A 22882-nucleotide genomic window follows, 5' to 3' on the forward strand; every position below is an offset into this window, starting at 1 on the left:
CCTGTCCAGAAAAAAAAAAAAAGGCTGTTGAACATATGCTTCATTTTAAACACAGATGGAATTAAGCATGTGCTTCAATTCTTTTCTGAGTCAGAACCAAAAATTGAAAACCATAGCTATGTAATACTTTGCCATGTTACAGTAGAATCAACTAAAACGTTGCCATCATATTCTTTCATACGATTTCAATATCCTGCTTGAGCAGGGGGTTTGGACAAGATAACCTCCAGAGGTCCCTTCCAACTTCAGCCACTCTGTGATGCTGTGAATACTGTAGAGGTGAAAGCATGTTTCAGTTTTATACTTATTCATAACATAAGCAATATAAAGCATTGTCATTGTTTATGTAAATAGTCACAAAATTATCAAAAGGCAAATGTGTCATTTGGATCATTCATTTTTCTTTATTGAGCTTTGATGAAAAACAGTCCATTTGAAATATTTCCAGCAACCATTTCAATTCCAAATGCTCAACACAAAAACTTGGTAGCAGATTTCAAACATATAAAGTTACATCTCATTATAATTTAATATTTAACAAAGCTAATCATTTATGATTTTTCATAATTCTGTTTACAAAAATAATGTTACATTTATAAAATTGTGGCAGTGTGAAAACATTTTATTGTACACTTGATATCTAAAGTACAGTGTGTGAAACATTTTATTGTACACTTGATATCTAAAGTACAGTGTGAAAACTAAACCCATTAAGCTATTATGCACATTGCTTATATAAGGCAAGGGTGAAAGTATATTTTTCATCCAGTACATTTTGGCAGTGTGTGAAAACATTTTATTGTACACTTGATATCTAAAGTACAGTGTGAAAACTAAACCCATTAAGCTATTATGCACATTGCTTATATAAGGCAAGGGTGGCCAGCTTGGGGACTACTTTTTATTTCCAGTTAAATGTTTTTAGTCAGACCAATATTGCCACGTTTATGCAACTGACTTAATTAACCTGACCCAGCAAAGTCATGCAGCTCCAACTTGAGCCAAACACTCTTTCTATGACAAGTACACAAAAGTGACCCCCATCAGTCAACTTTTGGGCTGCTCAGTATCTCTCACGCATGCTTTACCTTTGTGTTTCCTCACAAAGCATCGGTGGCCAACTTGTAAAAATAGCACTGTCCGGATCCCCCTAAAGTTAATGGCGAAACTTTGGTACTTTATTCTGTCATAAAAACTCATACTAAAAGGGACTTGTAAAAAGAGCGATGCATTGATAAAAAATAAACTGTAACCAGCAAAAAGAAAAACGCTCTAAAAAGCAAAAGGTAAACATTAAGAGCTACTGTATGCAGATTTTACAAAAGCAACTACTTTAAAATAACATAAAGAAACACAGCATCTACTTGGTGGTAAGTGTATTCTCATTAAAGCCTGTTGAATGTTCAGATCAGCTCAGCATTTACTGTGTTGCATTTCCTGCCTGCAAAAATGTATCTGAAGAATCCTATCGGTTTGAGCAACTTTTAAAAGCTTTGGATGCTGTGATTAATGCAGCTGTCTGGTTCAGCATGATCAACATCTCACCTTGCAGAATTTCTGACTCCACTATGTTTTCTCTTTGCAATAGTTCAGCAAACTGCAGTATTTTATTCTCTCTTTTTTTCTCTGTTTCTCTCTTACATGACTTCTGGGAGGAAAGTCTACTTTAAAGTACTAAAGGAAAATCTTTGCTGTCTGGAATAAATAAAATGTACAAAGTGGTGATTTTCTAATGACGTCAGTATTGTATGAACAACAGATCACTTTATATATCATAATAGATCATTTTCACAAATTGTAACTGAGTGAGTATATGCCCAAGTGAGCATGTGTCACAAGGTCTCCCCTTTGTGCAAATCCACAGAGGGTCCAAATCCAGATGGGTTATTATAGACTCCAGACACAAAACTTAGTCAATGTTGGATCCCCCCAGGCTGGAAGGGGAGGAAGAAGAGGAGGAGAAGGGGGCTCGTCACAGTTAAGTCAATTCATCCCAAGCTTCTGAAAACTCTTAAAAATCCAAAGAATGAGTATTTGTTGTGCTGGCTATCTTCTGGCTTGAAATACCGTGGCTCAAACCAGGAACATCTGGAGCTGAACTCAGGCACGTCTGCTGCTTCAGTTAGTAGCCACACCTCTCCAGGCACAGAGCTACTACATAACTACAACTACTCTGTAGGCGAAGTTTAGAGTGATTGCTGAAACATGCATTCACCAGCCAGTTAGGCAAATAAACACAATGGCTACATTTACACTAGTAAATCAAACAGTACTAAGTCTATACTCCAGCCCTGAGGTCAAGTGGCATGGTCTGGCCATACTCCTAGTTATACTCTCTGCACCCCTAAAGCGAGGCGGCCATATCCAAAGCGCCTAGTAAAAAGTTTCCTAGACTGGCCTAATTCCCAAAACGTGCCCAGAAATTGTTTGGTAGAGTACTAGTTAGTCCTTACCAAAAAGCATACCAGTCGCTGTTCTAACAATTTAGCAATATAAATGCCTGCACCCATGCCTCGACACTGTCCAATTGACTGATATAGACATTACTGTGCATGCAGATTTTCAAAAGTCCTCAAACATTTTTGCATGTGGCAGGCCCTCTGATTCATACAAATAGGAAAGCGGGGAAGATTCAAGTCTTTTATTAAATTTTTACTTGAAAGAGATGGTTCTTCCAAATCAGGATTTTTTTTTAAATTAATTGGGTATTTCTGTCCATTATTTTATCCTTTTTATTTAATACATGTGCTTTGTTTGGTAGACTACTGTTTTATTATTTAAGGAATCTTGGCTTTCGTTTGATTAACCTGCTTTTTCATGTCTACAATTCACAGCTAAATAAGCACTAACCAGCTCTGTCACAATGAAAAAATTATACACAAATCTAAAACAATAATATTAAGACAACAACTAAAACAGGAAATAAAAAATTAATCTGTGCAGTTAAAGGATCTAAAAATAATATCAACCTCTATACGTATTTGTCAGACTTCAATGTCCACAGTTACAGTTGTACATGGCAGTCAGAACAGTGAGTATTACTTTCCAAATCATGAGGTGTTTTAAGAAACACCCACAGTAGTGGCTGCTGAGGAAATAATTTCCTTTATTATCCTGAGATTTTAAATGTGCAAGTGTCCTACCAATTTATCTAGTGCATAAAAAGGAAGGAGGGAAGGAAGGAAGGAAGGAAGGAAGGAAGGAAGGAAGGAAGGAAGGAAGGAAGGAAGGAAGGAAGGAAGGAAGGAAGGAAGGAAGGAAGGAAGGAAGGAAGGAAGAGCAAGACAGACAGAGAAACATTATCACAATGGTTTTTGTTTCAAAATAGATTGCTGTGCAATGACTGAAGCTTGATTTGTAGACATTTTGTATTCTTGCCCAGAGCCTTGAGGAGGGGAAGGTAATGGAGTTTCTGGAGTTGCTGAAAAAGAATATAGAAAGAATTACGTATTTTTATATTCTGGCTGACTCTGCATACACATATACCTACTACTGCCCCCAAAGGAAGTTCTGTTACATTTGGCATGCTGGGTAAATAGGATATTTTAATTACCAGAATTTTTAGTTTATTAAAAATTGTGTATGTGAAACCAATGATACATCAGAATGATGCTGAATTTTTAAACTTAGTTTAAATTCAGGTCAAAGTCTTTCACTTAACACCGTTTATATACATATGTTTTTAATGCACAATTATTTTAATTTAAGAATGATGATGAAATAACTCTATGAGCATTGACAGCCCACCATTCTAATTAATATTTTTAACTGTAACAGTGAAATGTTATGACAGAAGGCTAACTTGCAATTACTTACAAATCTGTTCTGTATGTACAGGAGCAGACATTGAACTTATGAGGATAGTTTGGCCAGTTAATGGATCTTGGGCTAAGTGAGGATGTACTGGATGATGCAGATGACTGGCATCATTAGAAGTACCTGCAAAAATAACATGAGCACATATCAATTCAAAAGAGCATGTTGTTGCCAACGACTTATACTGCAATAATTACATTTCCGTAGAGCAAATATTTTGATTGGCAATTTGAATAATTGCCTCTGGGTATTCATTAAACAATTTAACCAGACTTCAACTGTATTAAGCACTGTTTATTTTCACTGTTTTGACTGCATTGACAGTGGATTTCATTAAATATTTGTAAGGATTCTTCCATCTGCCTAGAGACTTGTATGTCTAGATACCCAGCAATGACTGAGAAGTACACAGCACAATCTGAGGTTGTAGGACGGTAACAAAATGAGCAGCCAAGACAAGAAGGCTTTAGCTAACAATGATATGACTCAAAGCTCAGCCAGCAAGGCAGTGGTCAAAGTGCTTGCTTACACCATGATTCCCTCAACGTCCCAGTATGCTAAATTCAACATAATACAACATGGTAAATTTAACAAATTATTAGCTTACCTCCCAGTAACATTTCCTGAAGCAAACTGTCAATTTTAACAATTCCAAATAATTTAACCAACTGTATTTGCTCAATCATTTGCCAAGTGATGCTCTGGAGTGTAGGCAGTAGAAGCAGAAGTTCTCCAAATCTTCCTCGGGAGTCATACTGACGGTCATTAATATAATCCTCTAAACTGATTTGGACTTGGAACCGCATGTTCTTAATCTTCATTGGATTACTCAGGCCCTTTGCATCTTAAAAAATAACAAAAACTTAAAGTCAAGGCAGGTTATGATTTGGGAGGAGCATCTTACTTTTTTTCATTTTATTCTTTTCCATCCAGCTAGATAACATGAGCAGATGCTACATCAACAAAAATCACTTTCAATATAATCACGTGTACAACAATTGAGAGATATTTTTGAAAAGGTACCTGGATCAAAAAACACAATCGCTTTCAAGCAAGCGTACTCATTGTCATCTATTTGAATTTCCTGGAAGGGTCGAACTAGTTCATCTAGAATCCGATTTGCCACTCGGCTGATCTCTACTTCAGTACTGTTGCGATGGATTATGTAATTGTTGCCTTGGAGAGAAAGAATACCAACATATGGATTGATATAAAGACTTTGATGTAATGTACTAGATGTAGCCCATTTTCAAAAGCACCTTTTATTTTCCTTAATCAAATTGTTTAATATTGTTTTAAGTAATAACTCTCCTTGGTATCATACAAAAGTGTTCTTTGTAAGTACAGTATATGTGCAAAATACAGCTGTCACCCCGTAAATAATCTGTGCATGTAAATATGCCAACATATACAGTTACTGATTAGTCCACAAGACTGAGGTCCATATTTGAATGCACAAGGATGGAGCAAGTAGGCCTTTATCTTTACATAATAGATAAATATAATGGTAAACTGATCTTAAAAAGTCATCTTCCCCCATTAAAATAATATATCCCAAGCTGAATGATCAGGATATGTCAATGGACAAAGAAGCCTTCTTCCAGAGGAGGCACCGGGAATGCTTCTAACAGATGCTTCTGCTATTCCTAATAAAATTTAGAAGCATCTTAAAATTTTCAGTAAAGAATGAATTTTCCCTGCTCTTTTAATTTTAAATTTTCATTTTGGGGATGTCTCCATCATGGCATCTTAATTCACCTTCTGTCCAGAAATGATCTAACATAAGTGGGAAAGCCACAGAACGTCCAGAAGCCACCAAGCAGTTTTTGAAAGAAAGGCTGATGATTATATCACAAGAGATCCATGCCAAAATGATTCATAAGCTCTGCAGATATCTACCTCCAAATATCAGAAATAAGCCTTGGAGCCTCAAATTGTTTCTTCTTTCAGTATATATGCTGATGTTAGTGATGTTGACTATAATTTTCTGCTTATTATTTTCTCCTTATTTGTCCTTATTACCAACTAATCCCAATAAAACTGCAAATATTTCCTTTTTATTTCTGTTAATTTTGTCAGCAAAACTGTATTTAGAGAAAGAACTAGGTTAAGAAGGTAATTGGTATAGTTTTTAATTTGAAAGGATTGCTGGTTAGAGTAGTATCTCCAGAACAAGCCCTTCCTGTCCCTTTAATGTTATGATATGTGTAAAAATAAATTCAAGCTGATTAAGAGCTATGAAAAGGCAGGCCCAAAGAGGAAGGAGAACAAGTGGTGGAAAACCCCCTTATACCACACCACCAGCGAAGAAACTAGTTTGAGTCCACATTCCTCATAGTCTTGCCTCAGATCAAAAATCCTGTCTGAGAAGAGCTACACATTTTCTCACAAAACAGCCCGAGTGCTGCACATGTTTAATGAGACCATTTTTGGCAGGGTGCACTTCAGACTGGCAGAGTACTGTGTCAAACAGCGCTAACAAATGCCTCATCGCATCACTATACACACAGGCACACATCTCATCGTATTACTGTGCCTCTCTGTTGTGTGAACGAAGGGAAGACATGCTTCCACCACGCGACGATGTCCCCTTCCCTAAGGAGCCATTTCAAGTGAACAAGAACACGCTTATGCAGGCGTGACTCCTCACCCTGCCATGTATGCACCCATCTCCCACATGGCAGGGGGCAACAGGCATGCTGTTTACATGATGGCCACGTGGCGACTGTCAAGGCAGCAGTGAGAGGGCTCTTGGGAAAGCGAGCTGCAGGGAACAGGCTATCCAATTTCCTAGCCTGTAGGGTCTTCTCTGACCATGTCTGAAGGGCTCTTGGGAAAGCTCCAGAGAAATGATTTTTGTGAAGACCGAAATTAGTACATAGGCCACAGGTTGGCTTTTTCTCTCTTAAGCAAAGGGGTTTTATGGGGTTTTTTTGTTGTTTTGTTCTGTTTTTTTATAGGGCAAAGGTGCAGAAAGGATGCTAATGTAAGGAGACAATTTGCCAGGAACTCCCTTAAGTTGTGGTTTCTGGTATCCAATAAACCTTTAGCTGTATTAACTCACACGAAACTGTCCACCTGCTTTTGCTGGAACAGGGCACGTGACATTATGTCATTAATAGCTATTTAGCATTCACAGAATGCATTGCTTTGACTGTGCCTGAACAGTTGTCCCACTTAAGTGATTACATGGTTGCTAATGTACTATAACATCATCATTGTTAATTAAAACAAAACCAATATTTACCTAAAAGTAAAATGTCCTTATAAGCCATGGACCGTTTTGCTGCTCCAAGCAACAAGTGTTCCCCAGCATGTGCTCTTAGCAGGGCAACCTCAAGAAAAAAACAGCAGACTCATTAGAAGAAAAAGCAGTAAGTTCCAATAAGGGCAAAAGAAATGAGGATGCATATTACCGTGAGTGTATTCAGCTATAGGTACATGTTTAAGACTGTTAAGATTCTAATGTAAAATGTAAAGTGAATGTAAAAACCTTAGCACCGTACTAACAGCACACTATAATTAAATTGTGATCCTCTGTCACTTCTAGCATTTGGTCTAGATTTTAAACACATGGCTCTGCAAAATACTTCTCAATAAATACAATACTTGCATTTATTTCCTAGTGCCTATTCCCTTAACAAAGTTTTCTCTGGAATTTTAAGTTGACACTAAAGACTCCGGTGGGCTGGAAGGAACTGTTACAGTAAATTCGGCACTATCAGTGTTTCATTTTTCTCACCTTGAACCAAAAATTTATGTGGCACTTAAAAGACCTTTTTCCCCAACAAAGCCAGATATGCTAAAATATCCACTACTGTCAACAAGGAAGAAACCTGATTCATACCAGGAAGGCACTTAAAAATGTGGTCATTAGTTTACTCTTTGTCACCTATTTACTTTGTTTTTAATGTCTGCTTGAAACTTCAGCACTGGCCTCTATTTCCTCAAGGAACTCCTCTCTTGGCAAGTAATTCTTTTCTTACGAATCCAAGCCAGTACTTTATGAGTAATGTAAAGGTACACAGAACCTAGGAATACTTAATGTGTTAAGAGTTTTCAGGTTCTCAGTAGAGTTAGCTTATCTGCTCTGGCCTGCTCTATGGTTTGTAAATCAGGCTGATTCCCAGCTCAGGAATCATTTGTTCACAACCAGATGGTTTATTTTATAACTAAATGCACAATGCCCCTTAGAAAGAGGCTATCACGAATGCAAAAGTGGCATTTGTTTTAACTCCCAATACCTTTGTCACTACTATTCTAAGGTACTTAAGGTTCCATAGTATTTTCCAACATGTGCTCTTCAAGCACTGCAGGGGTGTTTTCAGCCTATCTTTCTAAGCTGATACTTTTTTTTTTTAAAATACAGACAGGAACTTTTTAATGAGGTCTGATCCCTTCTCTTTTCCTTCATGCCATCTTAACAACAAAAACAGCAATATTTTTGCTTGCTTTTGTTGCCCTTGTGTAACCAATGCATTTAAAATTCTCCTTTCACATGAACAGATTTTTAACTTATTCCAGTATGCTGAGCTTGTGCACACATATCATATTCTGTGGGTCTGCAAAGACATCATTAAGCTCCTATTTTGGGGGGTCTCCTGTGGCCTGAAACACCTCCATATTCCTGAGGAAGAGTATAAGAGGGAAGTAGCTCAGTTTGAGTCTCAAACCCAAGGCTGATCTAACCCTTCTTGCAGGGTTTTGTTAAAAACTGAGAGACTGAAGAGGCAAAAAGGAGGAATTACTCAATTCCACTTTACAGAGTCATTTTCAAGCTGAATCGGATTTTGGTGGCAAGACATCCTGAGTCGTGAATTAACCTCCTTCCCAGGCAGCCGGTGAGAGACTGTTTACTGCAACATGGAGACACTGGTTCTGAGTGTGCCAGCACAACTTACTCTGAAACCCAGTGATATATTAGGATATATTACAGATGTAATGATAGATCAGACCTCTGTCATAAAAAGCCTTAAGAATTTTCAAGGTTTGATGCTTTTTTCCCCCACACTCATTATATACAATATAATTTTAGTACATTGTATTATATGAAGGATTATTTGCTATGGATTGATATCAGTATGTTTAGCATTTGTTTGAGATTCTAATGGCTTTTATTTTTTGCAAGTAGAGAAGACCTGCTTCAAATTAAATAACACGCTGTCTTAAACCATATTATAATGAAAGGTGAACATGAAAGAAATACTCTGCAGGGTCAGAAAAAAGCATGACTTTTTTTACAAGATTTTTTTCATTTTAGCATGTGGCTTGGTATCTCTGCTTCCAAAAGAATACAGAAAGCACAAAACACCGAAAGACATACTGGTTTGCTGCTTCTTTTTGTTAATGTGGTAGAGCCTTATCAATTTCCTCTGTTGTTTTGTGGTGGTGCTATTTCAAAACTTTACAAAATTTTAAGATGGTGGGTCTAGCACCCCGCTCTATTTGATCAGACAAAAAATGAGTGTTTAATCATAACATTTAAATATCACAGAAATAACAGGACAGTAATTAAAGTTCTCTCTTTGGTCTCCTCTTATACCTGGTCATCCAGTGGTAATTCACAGAAGCCTGGAATATATTTAGCCCATTCCACCAGGACCAAAAGTTGTTGCTTCATAGATTCACAGACATCACTAATACCAGCAATTTTCTTAACATTTATGTCAGTGCTAGCACCAGGACTGGAGACTGAGATCTGGCCATAGTGAGAGAAAAAAATTAACAATGTTAAATTTCATATAATTGCATTTTCACTGGTTAACAGCATATTTAAGAAGAAATCACAGCACTAATCATGCATACTCTTGAGAAATTCCTTGACCGTAGGGACCATTAGTCTGCACGTAAACTATAAAATTTTATTTCTCGTTATAACCAGTGTGTATTACAGTATGTTAAAAATTACACTATTCATATCATGATACAATATCTTCTCATTCCAGAATACTATTTTTAAATACACCAGAGCCCTTATTATTTGTAGGGCGGAGGTGGTTTTTCTTATTCCTTTAAAATGGTTGGCATTTACTTCATTTCAGAATAAAAAAAGAGCCCATAGGGGCATGCAGTAACATTAAGGGCAAAGAAAAAGAGAGATAAAGGGGTAGCATGTTCTTCTAGTGAAAAGATAAGTATCATTAACTTCAGAAGGTAAAACAGGGGTTTTTTAGTGCCTGAAGGAGAATGGTTTGTAATGATGAAGCAGCAGTATAGGCGGAGACCTGAGATGTTTCAGAGCAAATGTAAAGGATATGAGTGTGCATTAGACCACCTGCAGTGAACGGTGTTCTGTGAAATAAGAAGAGAGCAATATCTTTCTGGGCCTGAAGCTGGGGCACTTTCACATAATCACTGAGCCAAATCCTGAAATTCTTAATGACTTTTCAAGGAAAGGAACAAAACCAGGCTTGCTCTTAAGCCAGGCAGGAAAGACAACTTAAGATAAAACCAAGCCTGAGAAGAGGTCAGTTTATAGCTGCTATCATACCAGGGAAGAAAAAGAAAAAGAAGAAAGACAAAGAAAAAAGAAAAAAGAAAAAGAGAAGAAGAAAAAGAAAAAGAGAAGAAGAAAAAGAAAAAGGAAAAAGAAAAAAGAAGATACAACAACAACAACAACAACAACAACAACAACAACAACAACAACAACAAAACCCACAAAACCCCACCACTGTACAGGGCCTATGAAACTGACTTTCACCTTACATTTTATTACAGAAAGCATACTCAGGAAATTCTGTAGTTTGATTATATTCCCCCACCAAAAAAAAAAAAAAATTGTTTGATCTTCCAATACTGTCTACCTACAAATTTCAGGATGGTGGATGCTATTTAGGTTGACTCCTACCAGATCCCCTTCATTCCCAGTTCTGTGTTAAAACCCCCAGTGGGATCTGTGGTGAAACCCTATTATCCTTGGGTCGTCAAAAGGAGCTGCACTTCTGAACTAAAGCTCAGTGCTTCCTACATAATTCAGTAGTCTAAAGCACTGAAAACAGCTTAGATATTAATGGCAGTTAACCAGCTGAACAGTTCTCAGGGAAATACAGCAGCTAGGCAAGTGAAAAAATCCTCAGACACATCATTCAAAGGCTATCATGTAGGAAGAAGGTTAGAGGTATTGTCTCTTTGTAGACAGAGCATTTGTGAAATCCCTGCTGTAATCATGAGTCCATTTCTGGCATCTGTTCTACAAAAACGAAGTTGAAAATACTGAATATCAGTCAGGTGAAAGCTACCAGAATGATTCAGTCTAGAAAACCTTCAGTACAGAAAGACAGTAAAGAACTTCAATATATTTCATTTTTTCCATAAGAGTAAGAGGAGTCTTGATCATGATTCAAAAATACCTACACAGAGAAGAGGGTTCTGATAGCAGGAGGCACTCCGATCTACCAGAAAAAGATACCACCATGCACCAACTAGAAGTTAATTCAAGAAGGTAAAGAACAGGCAGATTGTTTAACCAGTAGACTTACTGACTCATGAACTTAAAACATTGTCCTTCCTTTAATATCTTTTAATCAAAGCTATGCATCTTTATAAATTACATCTTATAGGACAAACTAGAGACTCTGTGCTGAAATTACTTGGTGAGCTTCTGCTGGGGATTCATAGGATGACTCCCATGGAGTTCATTATGAACTCCTAGGGTTGCATCTCTTCACAAGGACATGAAGCTGTGAACTTTCCTTTTTCTATTTATCTATTACTTTAACCTGCCTCTCATTTCCAGGGTGCAACACAGGAGTCGCTGACTTCATAGAATCATAGACCAGCCGAGGTTGGAAGGGACCTCGGAAGACCATCTCATCCAACCTTTTGTGGGAAAGGGAGCCTAGATGAGATTATCTAGCACCCTGTCCAATCGCATCTTGAAAACCTCCAGTGATGGGGACTCCACCACATACCTGGGAAGGTTGTTCCAGTGATTGATTGTTCTCACTGTAAAAAATTTCTTTCTTATATCGAGATGAAACCTCTCCTGGTGCAATATGTACCCATTAATGACTTGATGAACATGACAATATAACACTATATCCCTAGCAGCCTGAGAACCATCAGAGACAAGTGCCTTTAATCCTACAAGAGTCCAGCATGTCCCTTTCATATTTACACAATCCAGGAAGCCTCTCTTGGGTCTGTAGGAGAAACATTGTACTTGGACAATTTCCCTCTGTAAGGGATCTTCAGGGACAAAATAATTCATCTTCCCTATTTTAATATAAAAATTTTAAAAGGGATGAATGCCACCTGCTTCCTCATTTCACAGCTGAAGGACTTGGCCAATGATTTGTGACACTACCACCTCCTCCAAGTCTCTCCTCAGGACTGAACTCATCTTACAGACCCATTCAATTGAGGGAAAAACAAGGACTTTTAAGACTACTTTTCTGTCATGTTAATGTGACCTCTTGGTCTTTGAGGCCAAGAGTGTATATGCTTGTACATATGCTTGGCATAGTGGGAGCAATTCTCTCCTACTACAACATACCAAATAATAAGTAGAATAAATTTGTGTGTATACACAAGGTGATGTTTTAGGCCAGGAATCTACTGGCTGAAAAGAACTTTGTGGCAGGAAAGGCTGAGGATGTGATTCTGTTTAAGACAGCTCTTATTCCTGAATTGTATATACCAGTTGGAAATGATTAAGGGAGTAACACAAAAAAAGCACAATAAGCAAGTTCAAAGAATTACTAAGGAGGTAAAAATAGGTATATTTTTCATACTGTATAGGTATGAAAGGTAAGAAAGTCCATTATGTTCATCTAGTCTGCCCAGACATGCAATATGTGCCAAAGACTATCACCCAGTAATTCCTGCATCAATTCTTTACAGACAGTTCCACCCTAAGAGAGATGCTGATAAAGGATGAGATTACAAAACATTTGGGGATGTATAAATCAGTCAGCATGAAATCATAAAGGTTGCAGTTAAATTCTAAGTAAGTTAGTAAGAGGTGCAAGAATGCAGAATCAATGACTGTGATTTATCTGAGGTGCAGGAAAGGACTGGAGACTTCCATTCAGCAATTGATTGGATAGGGAAAAAAAAAAAAGGAAAATGAAGTTCAGATGAGACAAAGAAAATTTAAAAGTGAGATGTGAATAGACTCTGCTGTTGGAACACTTCTGTTTGCCTTATATATAATGTCGAAGGATATTAAAAATGGGATTTTCAAAAGAATGTAAGGAAATGAGTGTCCACACCCCTTTGAATGTAATGGCTTTGGACAATTTTTTCCTTAATGTTTCATGGGAAAGCCAGCCTCAAAGATAGATAGATGCCACCAGCTGCCTGAGACAGCAACTGATTTAAAAGCAGCAAGAACCATAAAGCTTTATTAAGAAAGGTGCCTAGGACATATTGTCCTGGACAAAGTAGAATTTTTTTTTATTGACTTTGCTTTAAGAATGTGTTCTATTACTCATTCTTTCATTGGGAAGAGGAAGCTGGGTGCATTTTGGAAGTGGAAAAAAGTAATCTCAATAATTATATTTAATACAATAAGAAACTGAAAAGTATTTAACTTTAGAGAAAAAGTCATCAAATAATGTTGTGGTAGATCTCAGTACCTGACGGGAGAGTGTCTCAGCTTGTGACAATGTGCTAATAGAGGGAATGTTGCAGCCATCAAAGGTGTTTCTTCTCGTACTTATCCTGTCCCGTTCATTTTGTACGGCTGGAAAAGAATAATCACCTCATTTATTGACTAGTAGACATTGCCACATAATATCATTTCAGAAGTTTACTAGATAACTATAAGAATCAAAAGGTATGACATTCAAAAAAGACCTTGTGCTTTTTGCTCTGAGTAATGAGGACGGATGACAATATATGTTTATGGTCTTTGTATACCGTTTGCCTGTAAAAACTACGTATAACTAATTGTAGATAGATACTGAATTATCAGCACTTTTGTGACTGGCTTTATTACAGTAAAACCTCTTTCTTCCTTTGAACTTGAACACATGCTGTCGTTTTGTTACTTTAACCAATTTAATAAGTGAGGCTTTATGATAATGGTAGAAATGGACGTCTCCAGACTGCTGAACAGGTCAAGAGGTACAGCACCACCACTCACAAAATGTTTCAGTCAGAGGGAGTGTGAAAGCCCTACTCCTGCTCTCCTGTGAGAAACCCTGAAACAGGAATGAATCATGAACTCAAGCCACTGGTAAGATAAAATTGAAACTTAAATCTCATGCTCCTCCTCAGTGACATTGCACTCCTAGCCAGTTTACAGAACCTTAACTAAGTTAAAAAAAAAAAAAAAGCACCAAAAAAGTTTCAGGCCAGTAAGTTTTGTCTCATGGTGTCCAAAAAAAGGCAGTTGAAAGGGCTTTGGATAAGGAATCCTTAATCAGTGCATGCAAGACTTATGAAGCAACACGGCTTACTTTTGAATTGAAGGAAGAAGAAAAAATAAAACTGTCAATCAGATTTTTCTAAAACCTAGATCATGTCCAAGGTTAGGCCAAGGAGAAAAGAAAAGAAAAAAAAAATTGTGCTGATCAAAATCTTTTTATTGCACAAGGAATCTCATCATCTTTTAAGAGCAGCAGCTTTATTTCCAAAGATATGTTTGCTATTTTGTGGGAAACAATCTGCATTACAGAATTTAGGAGTAGTACCAAAGGCTTCAATAAAATAATAAAATATTCTATACACTGAATAGTTTTCAGGGTTTATCTGAACAATGCACATAGTTTATTCCAGAGGTGTACTAACTTTTTGCCAAGGACACTCACTGATGGGCCTTTTATTAAGGTCACAGTAAGAAATGTTGTGCAGTGATAAACACAAAGTGCTAAATGTTCATGTAGACAGGAAACAAAAAATATAACCTTTTTTAAAAGAATGGAGAAAAAAACATTCACTGAATGTCAGCAGCTTAAGTGCTACATAGATAATTAAAATAAGGTCAGCGCTGATTAGTATTAGAAAAATAGTAAGTTATTCTGACAATCACTAGTGAAAGTCACTGGTGGAGCACTTTGAGAATCATAGGGAAATGCTTCAATTTTCTCCTGCATATGCACAATTTTGGATTATTAGACCGGACTGTCTGTCTTGGTAAGGCCTTTTTGTCAGTTCAGGCTAAAACTGCCTTAAACAGAGACTCCATGAGGAAGAGGGAATATTTGCTCAAAGAGGGCTTGTATAGCTTTTACCAGCTGAAGCCTTCGGCCTGAAGAAAAGAAAGCGATTTGCTAGAAACAAGCTGAGAAACTATCATATAGACTATGCTATAAGACATCCCCTGACGGCGTAGAGAGGTACATAACAACACACAAGCAGTGAAATTTACAGTTCAGCGTTTTGAATTATTTTAGCACTGGGAAGCCTTGAATAAACATGGCTCAGACGCAATGAAAAATGAAAGTTTTATAGGTAGTGGGACCAGAAGAGGCAGAGCAGTGTAAATTAGGTTAAAAGTTTCGTGCAGGATATATCTCCACTTCATAAATATGAGTGAGCAGCGTGCCTCATGGCGATGTCGGCTAGCCATGCACCTGGCTGCATTAGCATGTTGAGGGAAGTGATTATTTCTCTGTTTTAGGCTCCCCAGTACACGAAAGACATTGGAAAACTGGGCAGTGTCCAGCAGAGGGCTATGGAGATGTAACCCACAAGAGACACAAGGTGAAGCATAGAGAGGCGTCTTTGTTTATGTAGAAAAGAGAGGACCAAGGCAGAGGTGGGGGTCGTAATTTCTGTAGTTTACAGAAAACAGAGCCAGATTCTTTTCAGATGCACAGTGAAAGGACAAGAGGCAATGGACACTACCCTAATTGCAGTAAGACACATTCCAATTAGATATAAGGAAAAAACTCTTCCCAGTGAGGGTGGTCAAGCACTGGAAGAAGTTGCCAAGAGAGGTTGTGGAATCTCCCCTCTCAAGGACTGTATAAACCTGGCTGGACAGGGTCCCAAGCACCCTGACTGAACCTAGAAGTTATCCTTGCTTTAAATGGGGGCCTGGACTAGATGACTTCCAGATGTCCCTTCTGAGCTAAACTGTTCTTTAATTCCAGGTTTTGAAAGTCTGTGAGCCTCTGCTTTTTGCAAAACTTTTAGGGCTGCTGTGGACACACAGGTCTTCCCTTTTCTTCATGTCAGATTGATAATATATTTACAGTAGGTTACTGATTTTAATGGCTCAAATTCCAAAACGCTAAACTGTGTTCAAGGAGATCCACAAGAACTATTTCATACATACATTGTGTAACGCTGTTTAGAATATCCCCATCCAGCTGCAAGGAGAAAATCCATTTTATCTCATACCAAAACTTGATCATTAGCAGAGTAGTACTATAGTATAGATAAATAAGAGCATAAAGAAACAGCTTCCTTTATCTTAGGAAAGCTATGTATAGCCTAAAAATATTATAGACTAGTTACAGTACAGGAGAACTGCGCACCTCACGTTGCAGACTGGCCTTCAGGCAGATACGCCATGCTCCCAACAAAACAGGTGGCAAAGTTTGTAATGAAAGAACCATTTCTGAGTGCTTATTTGAACCAGATCAGGATGCCTTTTACCTCTACATCATAACTGCCAGTGAAGCAACAGTCCCAACAACCCAATACAAAAATCCTCTGATATTCCCACTGCCTTTCTTTTGCTATTGCTCTGCTCTTGCGGTCATCCTCCTTTGACAGGAGGATCGCTGTGACACCCATGTTTCTTCATGTCTGGCATGTGAGATGCGTAACAATCTTCCCATATTAAGCCCTAATGAGATTAGAAATTTTTTCAATTAATGTGGACACTCCACTGACAGCTTACACTACTGTTCTCACCACTACTTTTTCTCTGAACTTCACACTCCTTCCTCTGGCTTAAATGCTTCAAACATTTAAATTTAAGGGAAGAACCAGTAAATTGGCACTTTCATTACTTAGGTAGGGTAGAAACAAAATCCGAGATAGAGATTTTATTGCTCAAATTTGGTAAAAATTAGAATTAATATCTCACACTTTGAACTTTTCCAGGATATGGGTCAACACTTAGAAATCAATGAATTTTGGTGCCAGGATTCATGGATTAACCAGTTGCAAATTCACTTCAAGCCCATAGATTTGTTAATGCTCAAAGTGTTAGAACTGCTTACCCACCTGACAATTAGATGACACATATTTCACCTCAATATAACTTCTCCATCATTATAGGCATTATAGCAGACTCTCCATTGAATTATTCTGCCAGAGTTTTTTAGAATTTTATTACATTTTAAAACTAATTCAGATTATTTCTCTTTGTATATCAAATAATAAATGATTCTATTACCTTCTTTTTTCATTCCTGCTCGAAAACACTTTTTTAAACGACAATATCTGCATTGATTCCTTTTGTCCTTGTCAACAATACATTGCCGGTTGAATCTATCAGAGACAAGAAAAGGTAAATGTATAAAGCATTAATAAAGCAGCACCCTTTTTCTTCTGCATGAAGAAAAAAAAAACAAACCAACTAATCTGGCTTGTCAGAACAATGTCTATAACCACAGACTTCCTTCTTCCGTTGTTTTTTTTTTAAATTATTTTTTATTAATCAGTCTTGAGAGGTGTTTCATACCTGCTTAGTTTGCAGGAAAATATGTGTGTGCATAGACACATATATGCATTGGAATGGGCAAGTGTGGAAAATTTTGCAGTTATGTGCATCATTTACACCTCAGTTTATTCGTGAGATATGTCAGTAACTGGCTGTGTTAAATGGCGGTGGGGGAAAAAAAGAAGAAAAGCTACAAATAGAAAAAGGAAAGGACAATCAAGGAAAATGCCAAGTGTCACTGGCATGGAGGAGCCCTTAGCTGCAAAACCAGTACCCTTGGCTGGCAAAGTTGACTCCTTCTGGGAGATATCAATGAACAAGCTACCTGTTGTATCATTACAGATGACAACCTAAACAGGAAACGGAAGGAAAATTTTCTAACACCACAATGAAATAAAGACATGAGGAAACACACAGAGCGTGACGCTGCAAGAAGGCTTACCCAAGCTCTCCTGCACAACTACAGGTGTGCCTAAGGGGAATGTATATAAGCCCAATCCCCCCACCACTGTTTGCTTCTGCCTTTTTGCTGTGCATGTGTTTGTTAGATAAATAGATCTAGGTTTTGCAGAGCTCTTCTTGAAATCACTTATATAAGCTCTTGTCACACCACTTTAGGGGTATGGCTATGCTATATCACCGTGGTATGTCTATAAGGGAGAGATTTCCTTGTAAGAGTATTAAGCAACCAAGGAAGAGTGTAGCAAACATTTTCAGTAACAAGCCATTCTTACAGAAAGTTCTCTCCTTTAGTGATTCGCCTAAACTCACAGAGTTTTCCGTATATTCTGTGCATGGCTTAAAACTGACATTTTATGGACTTGTGCATGCACAGAGCACTTCGTCAAACATGGTGCACAGACCTGCAGTGTGATAATTTGGGCAGCCAGACATGTGGAAATTAGCAGGTTGCCCTTCAGACTGACGGGGACAAAACGGTCACTCAAAAGAGCAGTGTGTCACCCAAAGTGGGAAGATGTGCAGATGTGCTTGTACAGCCCTTAAAACAAGACTATAAATTTTAGACTTTCTATTCAGAAACTGCCTTCATAAGAAAAAAAAATTGAAAAGAATTTTTAGAAAACAGTTAAGAATTACACTTTTCACATTGCCAGTGAAAATACGAGTATTTTTCCTTTTTTTTTTTTTCAAGGAGAAGACCTTTGTAATCACAAATAAAAAAGTGAAACAACTCTTGAATGATGTAATGATGTCAACAATATCAACAGACATCTGGAATGTAGTATCTGGAATGTGTAATATCAAGTAGTCTTGAATAAAAGACATTTTTTCCAATCGTAAGAATATACCACAAACCACATGCTCATCAAAAATGCTGGTTAAAATTCCTTAAAAAAAAGCTGAAAATACCCTGACATAGTTCTAAAAAGTCTGAAAAGCTCTGAATGTAATTTTTCCTTAAATTCATTAATTTAGTGCCTCTAGGCAAACTTTTGAAATACCTGCATGTATAGACGTGATTTTTCCGTATGCTGCGTCTAAAGAATCCCTTGCATCCATCACAGCTGGAAGCACCGTAATGTTTTCCGGTCGCTCGGTCTCCACATATTGCACAGAGACTACTGACCCCGTTGTCAGCAGCATTCATGTTGACAGCTTCTCCTAAACTGTCTGAGGAGAGGCAAGAACAACATACATAGTTATGGACAAGATTTTCAACAACCACTCCATGAACAATTTGTACTTAAATGGAGGCTTTTTCTGGCCTTTTCTCTTTTAATTGCCACTTACTATTTATATAGCATGGCGCATCTGATTACATCTGGTTTTTATTCAGATGAACACTTTCAATGTTACAGAGATGTTAACAGAATTTACGAAGTTTGCAACAACAAATAATTTTGTTCTGAACTCTTTCCAGCTGAAAAGGGTTAAAAATTAAAGTGTAACTCTGCATGTATAATTACATATACATTCTTAGTAACATGAAGAGGAACTTTGGCACAGAGCAGTGTTGCCTAGTTAGCTGGCAAAGATCTCATATATCAGTTCTCATAGGAGCTGGCAATAACTGGCAACTATCATACAAAGATACAACTGCATATATGACATTAAAAAAAAAAAAAAGACAATTCAGTTTTTGCACAACACAATGAAAAAAAAAATGCTTGCTAAGAGGACTGTCTAAGTGTTATTTCCTTGAACAAATTTTCCAAAGGAATATTGGTGCAGACTTTACTTGCGCAAGAGAATATTAGCTACATGATTAACAATTAGTCACTGAATATGGTGAACAATACTGCAGAAATTCACCTGAAATCAAAAGACATATTTATTCTTCTTTGAGTCACAATGTTTAACAGACATGTTCAAAGAAATAATTGCAAAATAACTTTTTCTGTTACGCTTCTGGTTTGACGAAAGGAAAGCTGTTTGCAATATGCCCTAAACATCTGTAGTTGTTCAGTCAGGGAGACGAAAGAGTGCCACATTAATTAGTTATTCAAACATGCATTCAAAAGTCAGGTACATGAGTTCATGAACAGTGGACAGGTTGAAAAGTAAAACTGTTAACATTGATACATATTATTATTCATATCATACTAGATCCAACTGAAATGTATTACACAAATATATTATAAAATTTCCATTGTGTCCCGAAGAGTTTACAATTTAAACAGAGTTCCTTAGACAAAGAGAGAAGAAGGAACTTTTTTTTCTGTTTTACAGAGACATAATTGATAGGAATTATATTAAAAATTGATTTAAAAAAATGAAATCTTAAAGGTAAGAATTCAGTTCTGTAAAGATTTTATTTTAAAAATAGGTTTGTCATGACTGGAAAATTATTTTTTTAAATGGATTATAGGATTACTTTAGCTAGAAAAATATAAAACCTTTCTTTTGGAGTTTTGTAATTTTGCATCATAATGATACAGCAGAATAATTAAAAATATAATATTTAAATTTAATGATTAAATATTTCATAGCAATATAAGTTGTGTGTATATATATAAGGATATACTTATTTTCCTTGGTATTATTCTGAAACAAAATGTCTGGGAAATTGACCTGATTTTCCAAAATTCTTTGATTTCAACAGAACTGCATAATCTGCCTGAATGTGGCTTGTTAAACTTCTCTGAATGTTTCTAATTAATTTAGACAGCTAGAAAAGACACGTAGGAAGGTTCAGAAGAGGCAGCTTTCAGTTTCAGACTAGCACTGTAGCTACAAGTCAATGTTTTTATAAATTCTATAAGAAAATACTTAGGCTAAACTCAAAGCAAACTCTAAACAGAAAAAGGCTACACCTATTAACTAATAATTGTCAAACGAATCACTTACAGTGAATAATTTAACTAGCACAATCACCAACACATAATGCAACACAGCATAACCTCCCTAATCTGCTTTCCCATTTTATGTAACATTAACAGATCTGAAAGGGTGCTGTTCAGCAAAAAAAAAAAGACCAATGAAATCACCCCTACTAGAACAAAAAGCAGAGGAATCATCTAAAAGTTACATAATCATTGTTGATAGCTTCAAAATCACTTAGGGCATAAAGGTCTGTTTTTTCTTCCTAAATCAATAACCAAATCTACCTTTCTGTTTACTAAGCTTGCTGTAAAGTAACATCAGAAATTCAGATAAAATGTCAAGCCCAACAATAAAAAGTAACTTAGGTTCTATATGGCAGGAATATGTGGAAATGCAGGTGCTAAGTATTTTTCCTGCAGATCAGTAAATATTTGTTCTGCCTTTTAAAAATACATACTACAATAGATCTATGAATTATACTTTATGCTACAATAAATCAATTTTTTAAGTATATTAGAAGATTTGGAAAGCCATTTTAGAGTAGTTTAATTTGCCTGATACTTTTCTTCACTTTAATAGACTGACATTTTCTTTGGTTTTTTTGGTCAGTACTCAGTGATGGCAGAATGAAATGGTGTGCTTCCTATTTCAAGCATAACTTATTGATACAATTTCTCAAAAATTTATTGCATTAAAAATTCCACCTAAAGTTAAAGTGTTACATTAGTCAAGCGCAAATAGTTTTTCACAGCTAAACATTAGCCTCTAGAAAACCAATGTGATTTTTTTAAAAAGTCACTCTAGTTCATATATACACATACCTAGAAAGGCTATATTAACATTTAAACAAATAAAATATGAGTCCAACAATTAGAAACTAGGCATCAAGAAACAGTAGCTAATTTTTTTCACAAGCCTCTGGACAATTTTGTCCTGTCTTTCCAAATGTTATATAAGAAATATACTTTCCTGTCCAAACTCTGTCCAAACTGTCAATACTAGTTATTCATTTGTCTTACAGTAAATAAAACAACTGCTGAATACACCATTTTCTTCCTTTGATTAACTGACTGGTGACAGTACAGTTCAGTTACTTTACTACATATAACCTCTCTTTTATTTTCCTTAATGTTAAAGAATTATAATGTTATTAACTTAGAGTTAGTGATGAAGTGTAAAAGAGCAGATTTGTAGTTTGAAAACAACCTCCAAATGCTCCATTAATAAAACATTTAGCTAACACCTTATAGCATTACTAAACTTCACTTTTTCTGTTAACTGGCTTGATTTTGCATCACAGAGCAGAACTCACCATTGCCATTATACAGAATCTGCATAGTTTCGAACTCCAGTGCCGTATACGTCGGATCTAAAACTTCACTGTAGTTTGCCATTTCCATGTCTAGTATTTGTTCTGAGAGCCTCATCATTGAATGCAAAACCAGTGAAAAAGCTGCTCAAATGTACAACCTTCCCATTCTGTTTCACAGTGATTGATAATCCAAAGTTAACTATAACAGTGTCACTTACGTGCTGCAATGGGAGGAGCTGGAAAACTGCTTCTGCATGCTATATTCTACCTGTTTGGTTTTTTTTTTTTCTTTTATGATACAGTGCAACCCTTCTGATAATCTTGGAATGCTTTATGGAATAACCTTATCAGGAGTTGTACTGGTTCCAGTTCTTGAGTGAACCCAAGGACATGCAGGAAGCTTCCTATCTCCTATGCCCTGCTACACATCTTGTTGTCAATGTATGGTATAAACAGTCCTAAACAAACCCATCCGGTTGTTCTATGTAATGAGACTGTAGGTTCATATGCCATTTTGCTCTCTCTCTTCAGAACAAGAAGGAAGTGTGATACGATTATGGACTATCCTCATACCCAAAACATCCATCATCATATTTTAAAAGGCAGCTGCAAAACCTCCCATTTTTACCACTGTTAGCGTTCTTTAACAGTGGCAATGAGCTGGCTGTGTAGGCACGCTTAACCGAGGCCTCAAGCAACACAAGCTCTGCGGCAAGAAAGGCCAGTTTATAGATCCCCTCCATCACATACTGTGTTGCTGCGATGGCTCTAGGCAGTGGACCTTGCACACTCTCAGAAGGTGGCTTCCTGCTCCAACTCTTCTTCACACAAGATGTGACGGCAGCATATTGTTTTCAAGCACCATTCAGATGCACAAGGAAAAAAAATCATTCACCTTCTCTGAA

At 36.8% G+C, this 22882-nt stretch overlaps 1 protein-coding gene across 2 annotated transcripts; it reads right to left on the reverse strand.

Annotated features, from left to right (window-relative positions):
* Positions 1-3302: 3302 nt before the first annotated feature.
* On the reverse strand, positions 3303-22095 carry HNF4G (hepatocyte nuclear factor 4 gamma). 2 transcript variants are annotated; one of them, XM_009272635.1, is made up of 10 exons: positions 21978-22095; positions 18844-19012; positions 17114-17208; positions 13395-13501; positions 9359-9514; positions 7064-7151; positions 4840-4992; positions 4424-4660; positions 3817-3939; positions 3303-3421 (listed from the first exon to the last, which is right to left on the reverse strand). In XM_009272635.1, exons 1-10 carry the CDS (start codon positions 22093-22095, stop codon positions 3303-3305), a joined length of 1365 nt encoding a protein of 454 aa, XP_009270910.1. The 2 variants fall into 2 exon arrangements, with proteins under 2 accessions (XP_009270910.1, XP_019325846.1); XM_019470301.1 differs by having other exon boundaries at positions 18844-19008; positions 21974-22095.
* Between the last annotated feature and the right edge of the window lie 787 nt (positions 22096-22882).

The sequence above is a fragment of the Aptenodytes forsteri genome, unplaced genomic scaffold (assembly GCF_000699145.1).
Source record: "Aptenodytes forsteri isolate BGI_AS27 unplaced genomic scaffold, ASM69914v1 Scaffold62, whole genome shotgun sequence".
NCBI lineage: Eukaryota > Metazoa > Chordata > Aves > Sphenisciformes > Spheniscidae > Aptenodytes > Aptenodytes forsteri.

Coding starts and splice junctions, on each gene's coding strand:
- HNF4G (XM_009272635.1), bottom strand. CDS start 22,095: ATGATGAGGCTCTCAGAACAAATACTAGACATGGAAATGGCAAACTAC. Junction 17,209..18,843: donor AATCACGTCTATACATGCAG/GTATTTCAAAAG, acceptor TGTCTCTGATAG/ATTCAACCGGCAATGTATTG. Junction 13,502..17,113: donor AGCAGGAATGAAAAAAGAAG/GTAATAGAATCA, acceptor ATTCTTTTCCAG/CCGTACAAAATGAACGGGAC.